This window comes from Monodelphis domestica, chromosome 7 (genome assembly GCF_027887165.1).
Source record: "Monodelphis domestica isolate mMonDom1 chromosome 7, mMonDom1.pri, whole genome shotgun sequence".
Taxonomy (NCBI): Eukaryota; Metazoa; Chordata; class Mammalia; order Didelphimorphia; family Didelphidae; genus Monodelphis; species Monodelphis domestica.
The window spans coordinates 170,620,480-170,642,226 of NC_077233.1; the positions used below are offsets into that span (position 1 = coordinate 170,620,480).

At 37.2% G+C, this 21,747-nt stretch overlaps 1 protein-coding gene across 8 annotated transcripts in view; it reads left to right on the forward strand.

The window, feature by feature from the left end:
* The window catches only part of LOC100028308 (phospholipid-transporting ATPase FetA-like), a 266,846-nt gene that overhangs the window by 90,465 nt on the left and 154,634 nt on the right, over window positions 1–21,747 (forward strand). For 5 of the 8 annotated variants that reach the window (XR_008913609.1, XM_056806042.1, XM_007498811.3 and 2 more), the window contains 2 exons: window positions 8,120–8,218; window positions 10,752–10,778. The exons of 1 other annotated variant lie outside the window; for it this stretch is intronic. Coding sequence is in view for 5 of the 7 variants with exons in the window: in XM_056806042.1 (XP_056662020.1) it covers window positions 8,120–8,218; window positions 10,752–10,778 (126 nt within the window). In the remaining 2 variants the exon portion in view is untranslated. Of the gene's footprint in view, window positions 1–8,119; window positions 8,219–10,751; window positions 10,779–18,550; window positions 21,225–21,747 lie in introns of those variants that run through there. 2 more of the 8 variants (XM_016424034.2, XM_056806045.1) reach the window with 2 other exon arrangements.

Genomic DNA, 21,747 nt, shown 5'->3' on the forward strand with positions numbered 1-21,747 from the left:
CCAGGAATATAATTGCCAAGTAAAGAGCTTCCAAGCTAAAGAGAAAATATTACAAGAAGCCAGAAAGAGATATTTCAGCTATCAAGAAGCACCAATTAGGATTACACCGGATCTGGCAGCCCCCACACTAAAGGACTGCAAGGCTTGAGATATATTTAGAAAGGCAAGAGAATTGGGTCTTCAACCAAGAATCACTTACCCATCAAAATTGACTATATACTTCCAGGGGAAAGTATGGGCATTCAACAAAATAGAAGATTTCCAAGTATTTGTAAAAAAAAAAAGACCAGAACTAAGCAAAAAATTTGATATCCAAACACAAGAATCAAGAGAAACATTAAAAGGTAAATAAGAGGACTCCTGGTCAAGATGGTGGCTTAGAGAAAGCTAAAGTTCAGATCTCCTGAAACCCTTCCTTACCGATCTCAAACCGAATGCTCCTAGGGCACCGAAATTCAAAACAATCAACAGCATAGACCCTGGAAATCCTCCTCCTGGACCTGGATCAAAAGGTACACCCCCTCCAAAAGCCAGAACCCGAGATCACTCGGACCTAAGGGGTAGGCAGAAGGAAGGTCCCAGGTCCCATCCCCCCCAACCCAGAGCTCTGAGTCCGAAGCAGCAGCGGGAACTTAAGAGCCAGCAAAAGGACCCCAGGGCCGGCTATTCTGAAGGTCGATTCCTGAAAACAACTTGAACCAGTCAAGGGGGCACCCAGACAGCAGGGAAACAGAGAGACAGGGGGAGCTTGTAACCCCCTGGCTGGATCCCTCCAAGAGTCTCAGGTCCCTGCCTCAGGGCACACTCAATCCAACCCAGGGAAAGCTAATCTTCTTATCAGGAGCCCTCGCCCAGAGCTCCAGGAAGCCGCGGCCCCTCCCCCTCAGAGAGCAGGGTCTTCGGAAACAACAGTAACCCTCAGGGCTGGCAAAAGGACCCCAGGGCCGGCTATTCTGAAGACTGCTTCCTGAAAACAACCTGACCCAGTTGAGGGCGCACCCAGACAGCAGGGAAACAAAGAGACGGGGGGGGGTAGCTTATAACCCCCTGGCTAGATCCCTCCATCTGAGTCTCAGGTCCCTGCCTCAGGGCACACTCAGTTCAACCCAGGGACACACCAGCAATTCCTGGCTTCCCCTGGAAGACAGAACAACAACTTCATAGAAAGGACAATCTGCCTAGGGCTAAAACCTCTGAACGCCAGACAGAGATAAGAAAAGCTAATCCTCCCCACTCAGATAGAGAAGGCAAACTACACTGAAGCACAAGAGCCCCCAAATTCCCCCCCCCAAAAAAAAACAAGAAGAAGGGGGCAATTTTGGACACATTTTATGGAGCAAAAATACAAAACACAGAGGATACAGAAGAGGAAACACAAGCAAATGCTCCGAAACCTTCCAAAGGAAATGGAAACTCTCCACAAACCCATGAAGAATTTGAATCAGAAATGATAAAAAAGATGGAAGCCTTCTGGGAGAAAAACTGGGAAATAATGCAAAAGAAATTCACACATCTACAAAACCAGTTTGACCAAACTGAAAAGGAAAACCAGGCCTTAAAACAAGAACTAATAAAGCAAAACCAAAAGACCAAGAAATTAGAAGAGAACATAAAATATCTCACTGACAAGGTGATAGATTTGGAAAATAGAGGGAGAAGAGATAATTTAAGAATAATTGGACTTCCAGAAAAGCCAGAAATAAACAGCAAACTCAACATCGTAATACAAGATATAATTAAAGAAAATTGCCCAGAGATTCTAGAAAAAGGGGGCAATACAGCCACTGACAGAGCACACAGAACACCCTCTACACTAAACCCCCAAAAGACAACTCCCAGGAATGTAATTGCCAAATTCCAAAGCTCTCAAACAAAAGAAAAAATCGTACAAGAAGCCAGAAAAAGACAAATTAGATATAAAGGAATGCCAATCAGGGTCACACAAGACCTTGCAAGTTCTACTCTGAATGATTGTAAGGCATGGAACATGATTTTCAGAAAAGCAAGAGAGCTGGGTCTTCAACCAAGAATCAGCTATCCAGCAAAACTGACTATATACTTCCAAGGGAAAGTATGGGCATTCAACAAAATAGAAGATTTCCAAGTTTTTGCAAAGAAAAGACCAGAGCTCTGTGGAAAGTTTGATATCAAAAATCAAAGAGCATGGAATACCTTAAAAGGTAAATATGAAGGAAAGGGAAAAGGAGAAAAATGTTATCTTCTTCTTTTATTCAAACTCTCTTCTATAAGGACTACATTTATATCAATCTATGTATACTAACAGGTGGGGAAAATGTAATGTGTAAATAGGGGGTAAAGAAAGACCAAATAGAATAATCATTCTCACACAAAGATTCACATGGGAAGGGGAGGGGAAGAAAACTCCTATAAGCAGGAGAGGAAGAGAGTTTTTACTTAAACCTTACTCTCAGGGAAATCAACTCTGAGAGGGAAGAACATCCAGATCCATTGGGATCTTGAATTCTATCTTACCCAATAAGGGTAGGGAGAAGGGAAAACCAAGGGGAGGAGGGGGAGAGGGAAAACAAAAGGGGAGGGAAAGAGAGGGGGGAGGGGGAGGGAACAAAAGGGGAGGGACTAAAAAGGGAAACATATCAAGGGAGGGGATAAGGGGGACTGATTTAAAGTAAATCACTGGACTAAAAGGTAGAGCCGAAAGAAAAAAAGGTTAGAATTAGGGAAGGTTATCAAAATGCCAGGGAATCCACAAATGACAGTCATAACTTTGAACATGAATGGGATGAACTCACCCATAAAACATAGACGAAGAGCAGAATGGATTAGAATCCAAAACCCTACCATATGTTGTCTTCAAGAAACACATGAGGCGGGTTGACACACACAAGGTCAGAATTAAAGGATGGAGTAAGTAAGACCTTCTGGGCCTCAACTGACAGAAAGAAGGCAGGAGTGGTAATCATGATATCTGATAAAGCCAAAGTAAAATAGACCTGATCAAAAGGGATAGGGAAGGTAATTATATTTTGTTAAAAGGGACTTTAGATAATGAGGAAATATCACTAATCAACATGTATGCACCAAATAATATAGCACCCAAATTTCTAATGGAGAAACTAGGAGAATTGAAGGAAGAAATAGACAGTAAAACTATATTAGTGGGAGACTTAAACCAACCATTATCAAATTTAGATAAATCAAATCAAAAAACAAATAAGAAAGAGGTAAAAGAAGTGAATGAAATCTTAGAAAAATTAGACTTAATAGACATATGGAGAAAAATAAATAGGGATAAAAAGGAATACACCTTCTTCTCAGCACCACATGGCACATTCACAAAAATTGACCATACATTAGGTCACAGAAACATAGCACACAAATGCAGAAAAGCAGAAATAATAAATGCAGCCTTCTCAGATCACAAGGCAATAAAAATAATGATCAGTAATGGTACATGGAAAACCAAATAAAAAACTAACTGGAAATTAAGCAATATGATACTCCAAAATCGTTTAGTTAGAGAAGAAATCATAGAAACCATTAATAATTTCATCGAGGAAAATGACAATGGCGAGACATCCTTTCAAACCTTTTGGGATGCAGCCAAAGTGGTAATCAGAGGTAAATTCATATCCCTGAGTGCATATATTAACAAACTAGGGAGAGCAGAGATCAATCAATTGGAAATGCAAATGAAAAAACTCGAAAGCAATCAAATTAAAAACCCCCAGCAGAAAACCAAACTAGAAATCCTAAAAATTAAGGGAGAAATTAATAAAATCCAAAGTGATAGAACTATTGATTTAATAAATAAGACAAGAAGCTGGTACTTTGAAAAAACAAACAAAAAAGACAAAGTACTGGTCAATCTAATTTAAAAAAGGAAGGAAGAAAAGCAAATTAACAGCATCAAAGATGAAAAGGGGGACATCACCTCCGATGAAGAGGAAATTAAGGCAATCATTAAAAATTACTTTGCCCAATTATATGGCAATAAATACACCAATTTAGGTGATATGGATGAATATTTACAAAAATACAAACTGCCTAGACTAACAGAAAAAGAAATAGAATTCTTAAATAATCCCATATCAGAAAATGAAATCCAACAAGCCATCAAAGAACTTCCTAAGAAAAAATCCCCAGGGCCTGATGGATTCACCAGTGAATTCTATCAAACATTCAGAGAACAGTTAATCCCAATACTATACAAACTATTTGACATAATAAGCAAAGAGGGAGTTCTACCAAACTCCTTTTATGACACAAACATGGTACTGATTCCAAAACCAGGCAGGTCAAAAACAGAGAAAGAAAACTATAGACCAATATTCCTAATGAATATAGATGCAAAAATCTTAAATAGGATACTAGCAAAAAGACTCCAGCAAGTGATCAGAAGGGTCATCCACTATGATCAAGTAGGATTTACCAGGGATGCAGGGCTGGTTCAATATTAGGAAAACCATCCACATAATTGACCACATCAACAAGCAAACCAACAAGAACCACATGATTATCTCAATAGACACAGAAAAAGACTTTGACAAAATACAACACTCATTCCTATTAAAAACACTAGAAAGCATAGGAATAGAAGGGTCGTTCCTAAAAATAATAAACAGTATATATCTAAAACCATCAGCTAATATCATCTGCAATGGGGATAAACTAGATGCATTCCCAATAAGATCAGGAGTGAAACAAGGCTTCCCATTATCACCTCTACTATTTGACATTGTACTAGAAACACTAGCAGTAGCAATTAGAGAAGAAAAAGAAATTGAAGGCATCGAAATAGGCAAGGAGGAGACCAAGTTATCACTCTTTGCAGATGACATGATGGTCTACTTCAAGAATCCTAGAGATTCAACCAAAAAGCTAATTGAAATAATTAACAACTTTAGCAAAGTTGCAGGATACAAAATAAACCCACATAAGTCATCAGCATTTCTATTGTAAACCTTAAAATTTCTTAGACTTATAAATGTTGGAAATTTCACCATTGGGAAATTTCATACTTGAAAAATTTCCTATTGAGAGTGGGAATTCTATTGGAATGTGAACCCCATTGGCATGGGAGGTTCCTCCTCCTCCCTTCTTAAGATTACTTTAGGACAGAAACCTTTTGCTGAACAATGGAAAGGGCTTTGACCTATGCTTAAGCATAGAACAGGAATTTCTTTGAGTCATGATTGATTTTAGAATTGATACAATAAAGATACTTGGAATGACAGAACCAGGTCTTGGAAATTACAATCTCCACCCTACTCAGTCCTAACAGGATTTAGGAAGGGCTGCAGCATAGATCAAAATTTAATTATTCCAATCTCTACCCTACTCAGGGTAACAGGATTTAGGAAGGGCTGTAGCAAAGGATCAAGATTTAATTATTTGAGAATATGACCTTCAACAGACATGTGCAAAGCCACAGACCTCTGGGCGGTCCTGGGTTAAGCTAGAGCCACCATTTGCACAGGGAAGACATGGACAGTGATTGGTAGATGTGAGAATGGAGGGGAGGGAACTTGGATGGTTTGCTTAAAGAGAAAGGGGTCTGAGGACTGAGGTGTGGTTGGTTGGAGAGGTGGTTGGTTGGAGAGGTGGTGCTTTGAGAGTAGGCTCTGAAGGAAGCTGGAGGTGGAGGCCCCTGAGACTGTTTCTCCATTTTGGTCACGTGAGTAATAGGGACTGATCTCCTCTCTTTGCCCCAGCTATCTAAGGACTTGGGCCTTTTGGCCCAGCCTAAACAGAAGGGGTATTTAAGCCCTATTCCCTTCTCTCCCCTTTCTCTCTCCCTCTCTATCTCTAATACCTTTCTTCATCCTGTTTGTAATTAAACTCCATAAAAGGTTGACTGCTGACTTGAGTTTTCATTTAGGAATTACATAGCTGAATTCCTTGGCGACCTTAAATTAATATATATCAGTCTTTTAAAGTGATTTCCTTGTCACACTATATATCTCCAACACAGCTCAGCAGCAAAAACTAGAAAGAGAAATCCCATTCAAAATCACCTTAGACAAAATAAAATACCTAGGAATCTATCTCTCGAGACAAACACAGGAACTATATGAACACAACTACAAAACACTCTCCACACAACTAAAACTAGACTTGAGCAATTGGAAAAACATTAACTGCTCATGGATAGGATAAGCCAATATAATAAAAATGACCATCTTACCCAAACTTATTTATCTATTTAGTGCCATACCCATTGAACTCCCAAAATATTTCTTTACTGATTTAGAAAAAACCATAACAGAATTCATATGGAATAACAAAAGATCAAGGATATCCAGGGAAATAATGAAAAAAAAAAAACACATATGATGGGGGCCTTGCAGTACCTGACCTCAAACTATATTACAAAGCAGCAGTCATCAAAACAATTTGGTACTGGCTAAGAGACAGAAAGGAAGATCAGTGGAATAGACTGGGGGAAAGGGACCTCAGCAAGACAGTATACAATAAACCCAAAGATCCCAACTTTTGGGACAAAAATCCACTATTCGATAAAAACTGCTGGGAAAATTGGAAGACAGTGTGGGAGAGATTAGGAATTGATAAACACCTCACACCCTACACCAAGATAAATTCAAAATGGGTGAATGACTTAATCATAAAGAAGGAGACCATACGTAAATTGGGTAAACACAGAATAGTATACATGTCAGACCTTTGGGAGGGGAAAGACTTTAAAACCAAGCAAGACATAGAAAAATAAATAATTTTGACAACATCAAATTAAAAAGCTTTTGTATAAACAAAACCAATGTAACTAAAATCAGAAGGGAAACAACAAATTGGGGGGGAAATCTTCATAGAAACCTCTGACAAAGGTTTAATTACTCAAATTTATAAAGAGCTAAATCAATTGTACAAAAAATCAAGCCATTCTCCAATTGATAAATGGGCAAGGGACATGGATAGGCAGTTCTCAGATAAAGAAATCAAAACTATTAACAAGCACATGAAGAATTGTTCTAAATCTCTTATAATCAGAGAGATGCAAATCAAAACAACTCTGAGGTATCACCTCACACCTAGCAGATTGGCTAACATGATAGCAAAGGAAAGTAATGAATGCTGGAGGGGATGTGGCAAAGTAGGGACATTAATTCATTGCTGGTGGAGTTGTGAACTGATCCAACCATTCTGGAGGGCAATTTGGAACTATGCCCAAAGGGCGACAAAAGAATGTCTACCCTTTGATCCAGCCATAGCACTGCTGGGTCTGTACCCCAAAGAGATAATGGACAAAAAGACTTGTACAAAAATATTCATAGCTGCGCTCTTTGTGGTGGCCAAAAACTGGAAAACGAGGGGATGCCCATCAATTGGGGAATGGCTGAGCAAATTGTGGTATATGTTGGTGATGGAATACTATTGTGCTAAAAGGAATAATAAAGTGGAGGAATTCCATGGCGACTGGAACAACCTCCAGGAAGTGATGCAGAGCGAGAGGGGCAGAACCAGGAGAACATTGTACACAGAAACTAATACACTGTGGTATAATCGAACGTAATGGACTTCTCCATTAGTGGCGGTGTAATGTCCCTGAACAATCTGCAGGGATCTAGGAGAAAAAACACTATTCATGAGCAGAGGATAAACTGTGGGAGTGGAAACACCGTGGAAAAGCAAATGTCTGACTACAGAGGTTGAGGGGACATGACAGAGGAGAGACTCTAAACGAAACTCTAATGCAAATATTAACAACATGGCAATGGGTTTGAATCAAGAACACGTGTTACCCAGTGGAATCACGCATCGGCTATGGGGGCGGGGGAGAGGAAAAGAAAATGATCTTTGTCTTTAATGAATAATGCTTGGAAATGATCAAATAAAATATTATAAAAAAAAGAAAAAGAAAAAAGAGAAAAAAAAACAAAAGGTAAATAAGAAAGGGGAAAGAAAAAAATTTAATTTCTTTAAGGGCTTCAATAAGGTTAAATTGTTTATATATGTTTATGTATATCTATATATGGAAAAATGTTATTTGTAACTCTCAGAAAGGTTAGATGAATCTTTTTCTATATTTTCCCTCCTGCCGTGTGCATGATAAAAATATAACTTTCAATTTGTGACTTCACATTTTTGAAGTAATTTATTTTCCTTCCATTATCATCCTTAGGGGTCTCCTTCAGGAAGGATTTTGTGAAAGGAGATGGCAGAGAATCTTATAATGAGTTGGATCAGGCATCTCATAGAATATATCAGACAACATTGAAAGGTACTTAAAAGCTTGGAAAGAACAGAGAGAGTATTTGACATGAAAAGTATAGAATTATAGAATCTAATAGGTAGAAATAATGTAAGAAATAGTTCAGTCCTCTCATTTTACAAATGAAGAAATTGAGAATAAGGAAAGATAAGTAACTTGCCTATGTAATTATAATGGAAAACTGTCAAGACCAAATAAATGACAATCAGCTTTCAAACACCAAGATGAGGAATAGGCTCTAGAGAATAATAAAAGTTCCTTTCTATCTCTGAGAAATGGGCCCTATAGGCAAAGAAGAGACATTAGATTTAATATATTTTTGTTTACATCAATCCACCTATGGCATTCTCACTCACAAGTTAAGAAAACTTGCTCAAGGTTAGGGAATTTGGCACATATAGCGCTGATATTAATTGGCATGCAATTGATTACTGGTGGTACTAACTGACCCTTGACAAAAATTATTGCCAGCCAAGAAAGCTGATAAAAGATATGGTAGTACATGTACAATTTCCATAATCCCCATTTTATTTGCCTAAAAGTTAAAAACTTTTTATACTACTTTTCAAAGTTAGACAAAACTTGTGTCACAGTAGTTTGACTGGAGGCACAACTGATTTTAGAGTTACAGAGAATCCTTATCAATTCATCAATTAAAACCTTTGGCCCATTTTAATTTCCATATCTAAGGGACCTGTGAAAGGATTACTAGAAATCAGTAAGAAAAGGGCTACCAAAATTGTTAGAGTCTAGGACAGTGATGGGGAACCTTTTAGAAATGGAGTGCCAGGCCCCATGCTTACCCTACCTCCCAGACCAAGTGCCCATGCCCTGTCCCCCAAAAAATGACATTCTGTGTCCCTTTCCCCACTGAGTGCTGTGCAGACTTATTCTCCCTGCCTTATTCCACCCAGAGGAGTTAGGAAGCACTCCCTTTGGGCTTTTGGGCAGTGGAGCAGATGATGTAGTCAGGCTTGGGGAGAGGGAAAGGCAAAGGTTGCAAGCACTCTGCTCCCCTCTAGTTTTTCAAGTTATGATTCCCTCAAATGTAGGGGTGCAGGGGAAGCAAAAAACCTCAGTTTACAGGAAAATCCCTTATTTATAGGAAAATATAACCATCAGGTTATATTACATCATCCTAACACATTCACCTGATCACATTCCAGCCTTCCTGAATTGGGTATCTTCCAAATTAACGTTTTTTAGCAAATGGTCAAGGATTGAAGTCAGGTTTTAATCTGGATGCAGGGGTGATGGGGAGATTGACAAGCCACTATTGTGTTTTCCAGAGCTTTTAGCCCACCTGTTCTCCCTCAGGTAGGCACCCCTTAGAATGAAAGTTGAAAAGAGGTGAGGGGACTAAGAATTAAAATTAAAGCAGCCCAAGTTTGCTTGTGAAAGAAACTGGGAGAGGGTGCTGAAGAGGCTACTAGCCTAGACTTGCGTTCATAAAACTTATTCCTAAATCACTAGTCTATAGTTTTAAACATTTTTAAATTACAAACTCAAAAGGCACTTCCCCAAATCCCAAAAATATTTTGTATAGTAAAGACATGGGTTGCTTCTGATAGTAAAGACATAAATTGTTTCTGTCTCACTCAGACCAAAGGTAATTAAGAGGCCATTGTATTCTGAATGGGGTGAGACAATCCTGTCTTGCAAGGGATACTGTCCTATAGAGACCTGCTTACTAATTCCTACTGGGGAAAGAGATAAGAGAGCAGTCCAGCTGCACCTCCCTCCAGCTTTCTAGTTAGGAACTCTGACAAACTCTATGTTGCAAGGATGGGTGCACTGGGTCCTTGGGACATTGGGTCCTTGGTATGTGTGCCTGCAGAGAGATCTATGTGTGCCATCTCTGGCATGCATGCCATAGGTTTGCCATCACGAATCTATGGGGAAAAGTTAAAGTCATGATTATATGGCCTAAGGAAATAAGGCTGAGGAACAATTTAATTGCTATCTCCATGCATGTGATAATTTATTGATAGGAGAGGAGGTGGAACTGAAGGCATTCATTCTGTTTTCCAAAAAAAATTTTCTTTAATTTGGCAATCCTGCTACAGCTTAGAAAAGGATTTGGGGGTTGGGGGAGATGTTTCCAGTAAAAGATGGTAAGACCAACTGATTAGATGCCCACACTGAGTCATAAGGATTATTTTACCTATCATAAGGTCTTGTTATCATTTGTTTTGATGAGAAAATGTATTTTATCAGTTCAAACAATTATAATAAGGTTCTATGAAATCACTTAACACCAAATTTATTAGGAGACTGATTTGAAAGCCAGTTAATTAATTTATAATGAGCAATATATCTGACAAGATAACTTACTAGTAATTTGCATAGGGCATTCTTTTTTGAAGGGTATATGCATTTTGGAGATCAAATTTTTAGACCATGAGGTCATTGTATCCTGCTTAGAATATGTTTAATGTTATTTCTACTGTGGCAATGTCATAAATAAGAAATGACCTACTTAACATGTCTTTCTTTCTAAACTTTTCTATGATTTATAACATTTCTCCCCAAATGCCTGAAGACTATGACAATGGACCTTGTAGGCAAGGTAGGCAACTATCAAGAATACAGTACCTGGGGTGGGGGAGAAATTGAAGAGAATTGGGAAGGGACAATGATGGATATTATTTAACGTTGTCTTTTATTGTACAAACCCTTTTTAATTTGATGTGATCAAAATTATTTTACATTTTGTGATTTTTTTTCTAGCTCTTGCTTGGTTTTAAAATCTTTCCTTTCCCAAAGATCTGACATGTTCACCTAATTTGCTTATAGTTTCCTTTTTTATATTCAAATCATTCACCCATTCTGAGTTTATCTTGCTGTAGGGTGTTAGATGTTGATCTAAACCTAATCTCTCCCATACTGTCTTCCAATTTTCCCAGCAGTTTTTATCTGGGTTTTGGTCCCAAAAGCTGGGATATTTGGGCTTATCTAGACTGTCTTGCTGAGGTTACTTACCCCAAGTCTATTCCACTGACCCTCTTTTCTGTCTCTTAGCCAGTACCAAATTGTTGGGATGACCACTGCTATATAGTATAGTTTGAGACCTGGGACTGCAAGGCCTCCTTCCTTCGTTTTTTTTTTCATGATTTCCCTGGTTATCCTAGATCTTTTGTTCTTCCAAATGAACTTTGTTATTGTTTTTTCTAATTCAGTAAAAAAGTTTTTTGGAAGTTCGACGGGTATGGCACTAAATAAATAAATAAATAAGTTTGGGTAGGATGTTCATTTTTATTATGTTAGCTCATTCTACTTATGAGCAATTAATGTTTTTCCAATTGCTCAGATCCAGTTTTAGTTGTGTGGAAAGTGTTTTGTAGTTGTGTTCATATAGTTCCTGTGTTTGTCTCAGCAGATAGATTTCTAAATATTTTATATAGTCTAGGGTGGTTCTAAATGGAATTTCTCTTTCTAATTCTTGCTGCTGAGATGTTTTGGAGATGTAGAGAAATGCTGATGACTTATGTGGGTTTATTTTGTATCCTGCAACTTTGCTAAAATTGTTGATTATTTCAACTAACTTTTTGGTTGATTCTCTGGGGTTCTTTTAAGTAGAGCATCATATCATCTGCAAAGAGTGGTAGCTTGGTCTCCTCATTGCCTATTTTAATGCCTTCAATTTCTTTTTCTTCTCTAATTGCTACTGCTAGTGTTTCTAGTACAATGTTAAATAATAGAGGCGATAATGGGCATCCTTGTTTCACTCCTGATCTTATTGGGAAGACTTCTAGTTTATCCCTATTGCAGATGATGTTTGCTGATGGTTTAGATATATACTGTTTATTATTTTTAAGAAAGGTCCTTCTATTCCTATGCTTTCTAGTGTTTTCAATAGGAATGAGTGTTGTATCAAAGGCCTTTTCTGCATCTATTGAGATAATCATGTGATTTTTGTAGTTGTGTTCATATAGTTCCTGTGTTTGTCTCAGCAGATAGATTTCTAAATATTTTATATAGTCTAGGGTGGTTCTAAATGGAATTTCTCTTTCTAATTCTTGCTGCTGAGATGTTTTGGAGATGTAGAGAAATGCTGATGACTTATGTGGGTTTATTTTGTATCCTGCAACTTTGCTAAAATTGTTGATTATTTCAACTAACTTTTTGGTTGATTCTCTGGGGTTCTTTTAAGTAGAGCATCATATCATCTGCAAAGAGTGGTAGCTTGGTCTCCTCATTGCCTATTTTAATGCCTTCAATTTCTTTTTCTTCTCTAATTGCTACTGCTAGTGTTTCTAGTACAATGTTAAATAATAGAGGCGATAATGGGCATCCTTGTTTCACTCCTGATCTTATTGGGAAGACTTCTAGTTTATCCCTATTGCAGATGATGTTTGCTGATGGTTTAGATATATACTGTTTATTATTTTTAAGAAAGGTCCTTCTATTCCTATGCTTTCTAGTGTTTTCAATAGGAATGAGTGTTGTATCAAAGGCCTTTTCTGCATCTATTGAGATAATCATGTGATTTTTTGTCAGTTTGCTGGTTGATATGGTCAATTATGTGGATGGTTTTCCTAATATTGAACCATCCTTGCATTCCTGGTATGAATCCTACCTGATCGTAGTGGATAAACCCTTGTGATCACTTGCTGGAGTCTTTTTGCTAGTATCCTATTTAAGATTTTTGCATCTATATTCATTAAGGAGATTGGTCTATAGTTTTCTCTCTCTCTCTGTTTTTGACTTGTCTGGCTTTGAAATCAGTACCATATTTGTATCATAGAAGGAATTGGTAGAACTCCTTCTTTGCTTATTCTGTCAAATAGTTTGTATAATATTGGGATTAGTTTTTCTTTGAATGTCTGATAGAATTCATTTGTGAATCCATTTGGACCTGGGGATTTTTTCTTAGGGTTCTTTGATGTTCTTTGATGACTTGTTCAATTTCTTTTTCTGATATGGGGTTGTTTAAGTAGTCTATTTCTTCCTCTGTTAGTCTAGGCAATTTATATTTTTGTAAATATTCATCCATATCACCTAGATTGCCATATTTATTGCCATGTTATTGGCCATCGTCATTTTTAATGATTGTCTTAATTCCCTCTTCATTAGAGGTGAGGTCTCCCTTTTCATCTTGGATACTGTCAATTTGGTTTTCTTCTTTCCATTTTTTTAAATTAGATTGACCAATACTTTGTCTATTTTTTTTCCAAAGTACCAGCTTCTAGTCTTATTTATTAAATCAATAGTTCTTTGACTTTCAATTTTATTAATTTCTCCTTTGATTTTTAGGATCTCCAATTTAGTTTTCATCTGAGGATTTTTAGTTTTTTCACTTTCTAGTTTTTTGATTTGCATGCCCAATTCATTGACCTCTGCCCTCTCTAATTTGTTAATATATGAACTCAAGGATATGACTTACCCCCTGAGTACTGCTTTGGCTGCATCCCATAGATTTTGAAAGGATGTCTCATCATTGCCATTTTCTTCTATGAAGTTATTAATTGTTTCTATGATTTGTTCTTTAACTGATTTTGGAGAATTGTATTGTTTAATTTCCAATTAATTTTTGATTTGCCTCTCTATGTACCCTTACTAATTATTATTTTCATTGCATTGTGATCTGAGAAGGTTGCATTTATTATTTCTGATCTTTTGCACTTGTTTGCAATGTTTTCATGCCCTAGTACATGGTCAATCTTTGTGAATGTGCCATGTGCTGCTGAAAAGAAGGTATATTCCGTTTTGTCCCTATTTATTTTTCTCCACATATCTACTAACTCTAATTTTTCTAAGAGTTCATTCACTTCTCTTACCTATTTCTTATTTATTTTTTGGTTTGATTTATCTAGTTCTGATAAAGGTTCAGGTCTCCCAGTAATATAGTTTTTCTATCTATTTCATCCTTGAACTCCACTTGTTTCTCCTTTAGAAATCTGGATGCTATGCCATCTGGTGCATACATATTGAGTACTGATGTTTCCTCATTGTCTACACTGCCTTTTATCAGGATGTAATTGCCTTCCCTATCTCTTTTGATTAGATCTATTTTTACTTTGGCTTTGTCAGATATCATGATTGCGACTCCTGCCTTCTTTTTATCAGTTGATGCCCAATAGATTTGGCTCCATCCTCTTACTTTTATCCTATGTGTGTCTGTCTTCCTCATGTGTGTTTCTTGCAGACAGCATATGGTAGGGTTTTGGATTCTAATCCACTCTGCTATTCACTTGCATTTTATGGGTGAGTTCATTCCATTCACATTCAGAGTTATGATACTAGCTGTGTATTTCCCAGCATTTTGATTTCTACTCCTGGTCCTGCCTTTTCTTCTTTCACTATTTCCTTCTACACCAATGTTTTTTTTTAATCAGTTCCCCTAATTCCCACCCTTATTTTACTTCCCTTTCTATCCCCCTCCATTATTATCCCCCCCCATATTTTCTTTACAGTCCTTTTAAACTACCTCCCCACCCTCTCCCTCCTCACCAGTCCGTTTGTTACCCTTCTACTTCCCTATAGGGCGCAAATCAATTCTCTGCCCCAATGTATTAGATTGTTCTTCCCTCTTTGGGTCAATTTCAATGCACGTATGAGTTGAGTATTTCCTATCTCCAACCTCTTTACCCTTCTCCCCCCTCCCTCCATGTGCTTCTTTGTGACATATAAATTTACCCCCTTCAGTTTCTTTTCCCATTTCTTTTAGTATTAAGCTCTTTTTTTTGCTCTAGTTTATATATATATATATGTATTTATGCATACATATATCTATATACATATTTATGACTTGTCATTTCATACTATACAGTTTGTCACTGTTCCCTCTAAATGTACTTTTTCTAGCTGCCCAGGTGATAATAACAATTTTTAAGAGTTACTAATGACCTCTTTTCTTATGGGGATACATATCATGTTAACTTATTGGGTCTCTTAAAAAAAGGGGAGGGGTTTGTTTGTTTTGTTTTTCTTTTTTCTCTCTTTTTTAATTACCTTTTGATGGTTCTCTTGAATTCTGTGCTTGAGCATCAGATTTTCTGTTCAGGTCTGGTCTTTTCTTTACAAATACTTGGCTCTTGCTCCTCTCATTTTTCGTGTGGTTTTGGGCTTTTCTTTCAGCCTTCACCCATGGAGTTTTGTCAGCAAATCACTCAGTGCAGTCTGTGGGGAAGGGATATTGGAGCTTGAGCTTCCCTGCCCTCTGGAGGCTTTGATGTGATTAAGTCCAGCAGTCTATAGGGGAGGGGTTTTAGAGCATGAGCTTCCCTGCCCTCTGAAGGCTTTGATGGGATTATGTCCAGCTGGGTTGCTGGATATGCCCTGAGGCCAAATCCTCCGGAAGAAGGGGTGGCAATATGGAGAGTGTCCATTGCTGCAACTATGCCTCCCACTCTGCCCTCTGCGTTTCTTCTCCAACTGCTTCCCCACTGCCTGTGTTGGAAGCTCTGAGCCTGGCACAGTTTTGCCCGCAAGGTATTCCCTCCAGACCAGCGCCTTTGTCTGCCCAGAGATTCCAGCTATTGCTGGAGACTTAGAGCTCTAGGTGGGGGATGGGTCCCAGGACCTTCCTCCTTCCTTCTCCTTATACAGGAATGTTCCTGAATTCTGGCTTTTGGGGGCGTACCTTTTGAGTTGAGTCCAACAGGAGGATTCCTTGGCTCTGTCTTGTTGTTAGGTTTGATTTTCAGTCCCTTAGGAGCATTTAGTTTGTAATTGGTAAGGAAGGGTTTTCAGAGGTCTGACCTTTTCCTACCTCTACACTGCCATCTTGACTCCTGCCTCCGCTCCTAATGTTGCTTTTAAAAAATATATATTTTATTCTTAATCCTCAAAAATTGTGGTACATATGTATTTATTTCATGCTAAGTAAAGTTGTATGTGTTTTAGTAAAGGCTTGAGGCCTTGATAAACAGTAACAAAATGGCACAGTTTTCTAATAAGGAAGGAAAAACACAATTTTCAAACTTTGCCTATCCTTTATCCTGTTCTGTCCAAGACTCACCCATGAAAACGTAATTTCATGAGTCTTCAGTTAGAGTTTTCAGTTCCAAAATTTGACAGCTTTGGTTATATTAGGTAAAAGTATTGAATGATTAGAATGATTGTCTTTTTTATTAGTATGGTATACATGATAATAAGGTATTTAATGATCTTCAACTTTTAATTTAATATTTAAAATTTTTTTAATTAAAATTTTAAAAAATTTAATTCAACCTTTAAAACTTTGAGTGGCCCTTTTCTTAATGGAATTTACATCTAAAATAGATATGTTGATGATAGTCTCCTTCAGGAAGTCATCCCTGACCTTTTGATATACAGCTCCCTTCCTTCTCTAACTCAATAAATTTACTTCCTTTTGTTCTGGGAATAGTATATTTCACTAGGGATTAATATATATATACACATATATATATTTTTTAAACCCTTACCTTCCATCTTGGAATCAATAACTATGTATTGGTTCCAAGGCAGAAGAGTGTTAAGGGCTAGGCAATGGGGGTCAAGTGACTTGCCCAGGGTCACACAGCTGGGATGTATCTGAAGCCAGATTTGAACCCAGGACCTCCCATCTCTAGGCCTGGCTCTCAATCCACTGAGCTACCCAGCTGCCCCCGATATATTTGTTTTGAGAAACCTATTTAACTGATCATTTCTACCAGCTTAAATATGTCTGGGGTTTTGAGTAAACTATTATCCTGAACTATCACTATCAGCCAGGTCTCCCTGAGGGCAGAGCCTGAGCCTTTTTATCAGGTCATTTTTGTCCCAAGTACAAATATGCTTACTTACAGTTAGTTTGGTGAATCTGAGGAGAAAGAAAAGGAAAAGAGAAATAAGAGAAAAGAACAATATAAAAGAGAATTCCCAAAAAAGGACAGTAACAATGCAGGCAAACATTTGTTTGTTAACTATTTTAAAAGCTTTTTTAAAAAGCTTTAAATTTTTCTGTTTTGGAGCTTTCCCCCTTTATTACAGTATTACTTAGAAATTCTTTTTTCCCTTTGTTAATGTTTTAATTTTCCCAATTACATGTAAAATCAATTTTGGGGATTTGATTTTTAACATATTGGGTTCCAAATTCTCTCTCTCCTTTTGTGCCCTTCCCCTCCTTAAACCAATTTAATATTAGTTCTACATGTGCCATCAAACAAAACCTATTTCCATATTCATCAAGTTGTGGAAAAATACACATATAAAAAACTGTGAAGAAGATAAAGTGAAACATGTTGTACTTCATTCGGCATTCATACTCCATCAGTTCTGTCTCTGGATGAGAACAGCATTTTTCATAAGGTCTTTGGGATTGTCTCGGACAGTATTTCTTTACCATGTGTGATGTTCTTCTGGTTCTGCTCTCTTCCCTCTTCATGAATTCATGTAAGTCTTTCTGGGTTTTTCTGAAATCTTCCTAGTCATAATTTCTTAGAGCACAATAGTATTCCATTACAATCATATATCACAATTTGTTCAGCCATTCCCTAATTGACAGGCATCCCCTCAATTTCTAATTCTTTGCCACCACAAAAAAAACTGCTAGGTTCCCCCCCCCCATCCAATCTCTTTGGGAATCAGACTTAGTAGGGTTATTGCTTGATCAAAGAGTATGTACAATTTTATAGCATTTGGAACATAGTTCTAAATTGCTTTCTGGAATGGTTTGATCAGTTAACAATTCCATCAACAGTGCATTAGTGTCCCAGTTTTCCCACATCCCCTCCACCATCTATTATTTTCCTTTTCTGTCATATGAGATGATACATCAGAGTAGTTTTCATTTGAATTTCTCTCATCAATAATGATTTGGAGCACTTTTTCATATGACTATAGATAGCTCTGATTTCTTCATCTGAAAACTGCCTATTTCTCTCCTTTGACCATTTATAATTGGGGAATAATGTATATTTCTATAAATTTGATTCAGTTCTCCATAAATATGAGAAATGAGGCTGTCAAAGACACTTGCTATATATTTTCCCTCTGGTTTTCTATTTTCTTTCCAATCTTGAACACCTTAGATTTGTTTATTCAAAAACTTTTCAACCTAAATAATAAAAATTATCCACTTTATCTTTCCTAATGTTTTCTATCTCTCTTTTGGTCATAAATGCTTCCTTTTTCTGTTATTCTGACAGGTAAACTATTCCATGTTCTAATAATTGGACTCTTCCAATTTCTGTTTTCCTTTCTTGTTTGAGTATATTAGAATCATTTTTCCTAATGATTTCTTATAATATGGTATCTAGGCTCTTTTTTTCTTGTCATGGCTTGGCATTTCAGTAATTCTTAAATTTTCTCTCCTACATTTATTTTCCATGTTAGTTGTTTTTCCAATGAGATTTTCTTCCTTTTTTTTTGGCTCATTCTTTTGCATTTGTTTTATTGTTTCTTGATGACTTATGAAATCATTAGCTTCCATTTGACACATTCTGATTTTTAGGGAATTAATTTCTTCCTTGAGTTTTTTATTTCCTTTTACATTTTGGCTAACTTTTACTATTTTAAGGAATTGTTTTGGAGCAGCTAGGTGGTTTGGTAGAGAGCTAGGCCTGGAGTTGGGAGGACCTGGGTTCACATCAAACCTCAGACACTTCCTAACTGTGTAATTCTGGGCAAGTCACTTAACCCATTTGCCTCCTAGCACTTATACCTCTAATGCCTTGCAACTGATACATAATAAGACATAAGGTAATGTGTTTTTTTAAGGATTTGTTTTCTTCAGGTTTTTGTTGTTGTTGTTTTGCCTCCATATCTATTTGGTTTACTCTAGTCTTTGGGGAGTTGTTTCTTTCATTGAATTTTCCCCCCAAGCTGTTGCCTCTTTCTACCAATGTCTTCTTATTTGGTTTTTAAACTTCTTTTTAAGTTCTTCAAGAGTTGTTTGGGGGTCTGACATCCTTTCCCTCTTGCCTTTAAGGCTTCACATATTTCTATTTTGACATAGCTGTCCTCTTCTGAATTTGTATTCTGATCTTCCCTGTCACTAAAGTAATTTTCCAAGATCAAGATCTTCTATGTCTTTTGATTATTTTTCCAGTTTTCCTCCTCATTACCTTGAGAAGGAGCACTGTCCCAAGTTTGCTGTGTAGTCCACTCTGGTGTTTTAGTAGTTCTGGCTGTGTTTGGGTCCCACCTTATGCATTTTGTGGGGAGAAGGATGGTTGGCCTGGCTGGTTTGCTATGGGAAGGCTTGCAGCTGTTTTGTCCAGCTGTACTCCACTTTCCCTGCTGCTAGTTCCCCTGATGCCTTATGTGGTAGTCTGGTCCTCACTTTGTCCCTTCCCTCAATGTCATACTCACTGGGTTATTCTCCCTTCTCCCTCCCATGGAAAAAGCCCCTCTTGCTTTCCCTAGTTTTTCAGCATTTTAAAGTGTGTGTGTGTGTGTGTGTGTGTGTGTGTGTGTGTGTGTGTGTGTGTATTTGGAGATGGGTTTGGATGAGCTCAGAATATTCCTTATACTCTGCCATCTTAGCTCCCAGAACCTAACTTTTCTTCATGTATCAAGGTCAAAATTACCAGAAATAAATACATAGGTTTTCTTCACAATTTGCTATCATCTCTATTCTCTCTTTTCCCTTTTAAAATGCAAGCCTTCTCCAGCTGATTTTGTCTAGCAAGAATTTAAGTATCTCTTTACCTGGGAAGCTCTGCTAGAATGTGACGCATTATTTCTTGGATGATTTAGTATTCATTTGCTCTCTCAAAATCCTTATAGTTTTATCTACTAACTCTAGAAATATTTGGTTACATTGTGTAAAAATATCAGTAATTCCATCATATTACATAAACTGGTATTTTTTTACTAATCCACAACAGCAACAATGATACCATTCGATGTGTTGAAATCTTCATTATTAGTTTTATTTTCTTACAATAGAAAACTGCTTACTTATATTTAGTCTTTTGAAATGTTACTATACTAATAAATGGTCAGGGAAGAATTAGTTCATTGAACAAACCATTATTGTTTTCCCGTGGTATATAAATCCTTATTATAGGCTATTATAGGCATTGTGTGGGAGAGTTGGGAGGGGAATGAGAATGAGTTGTGTGGAAGAGAGAAATTATAAGGCATGCAAAAGGACAGAAGCAGTGGCTGAGAGGTGACCTGACTGTCAATCAAATGAAGATCCTGATTTGGAATGTTACTGGGAAAGGCAGTTTGGAGTCAAACCAACTGCTGACTGAATTCTGGACTGATGGTGATTGCCTTTGAATCAGGGTCCTGACTGATTTCCTGGTTTCCTTTGAATCAGGGAAGGAAGAAGCTGAGTTTATCTCTGGGGTTTGGGATAATTAAGCTAGAGGTGGCCTGGTGACTTTGAAGGCAGAAGAAGAAGGAGGACAATAGTCTATATATCTCTCTCTGACTTGCTCTGTTGGTGATAGTGACTGAAATACTAGACCTATCAACCATTTCTCTCTATATCCTCCCATCTAAGGCTAACTATAGAATTAGTTTTGCCTACCCTCTTACCTCCATCCTCCATATTTTCCTTCTTCCCCAAATAAACCCTTACTTAAGATAAAAGAAGATAGAGTATTTTCATTTGAAACATCATTAACTTACCCTGACTGATTTAGAAACCAGAAGAAGAATAACAGGGGAAGGGGAAGCTGAAGGGAAGAAGGGAGGCTAGAAGAGGCAGGAAGGGAGGTATAGAGGAAGGAGGGTAGGCAAAAGAAGATAACTACCTGATTTATTAGTCATCATTTTCCCCCTCCCCCCACAATATTATCTATTACAATTGTCAATAAGTACAAAAATACACAAGATGATGTTATGGAAACATGGTCTTGCGAAGATGAAGAGTTGTGACCTAAATAATAACACATTTAAATGGATTCAGAATTTGTTAGATTCATAAGATAGTTGTTAATAGTTCAATGAGTACATGACAGATATCAGTTGATCAATCAACAAGCCTTTTTTAGGCACTTATAATGTGCCAAACATTGTACTAAATAGTGAAGACACAAAGAAAAATGCAAAAATATTACCAGCATCAGAGGAACTTACATTCTAATGGAGTAGGCAGCTTGTACCTAAATAGGTATGTAAAAGAGTCATATTGAATAGCTGCTACATGATAACAAGTGAGAATCAATAAATTGTCAATATGGGTAAAGCTGTTTATGTATATTGAGAAGCATAGTTTCCAGGAATAGGCTAATGACTTGTCCTTGTTATACCTCATCTGGAGTATTGCTATTATATTATATTGGAGTATTAACTTCTAAGTACCAAATTTGTGAAGGACATTGATAAGATAATGTCCATAAGAAAACAGCCAGTGTGGTGAACAGTCTTGAGTCCATGAATTAGGGATTTCCTATACTGATGAAGAGAAGACTCAGAGGGAATATGGTAGATTTCTTTAAGTAACTGAACAGCTGTCATTTGGAGAAGGGATTAGACTTCTTTTGTTTGGCCACAGAGAGCAGAAACGGGCAATGGGTAAAAGTCGCAGAGAGGCAAATTTAGGTTAGAAGTTAGGAAAAACTTTTTTTAACATAATTTAATTTTTTTCCTTAATTACATGTAAAAAGTTTCCAAAATTTTTCAAAGAATCTTAA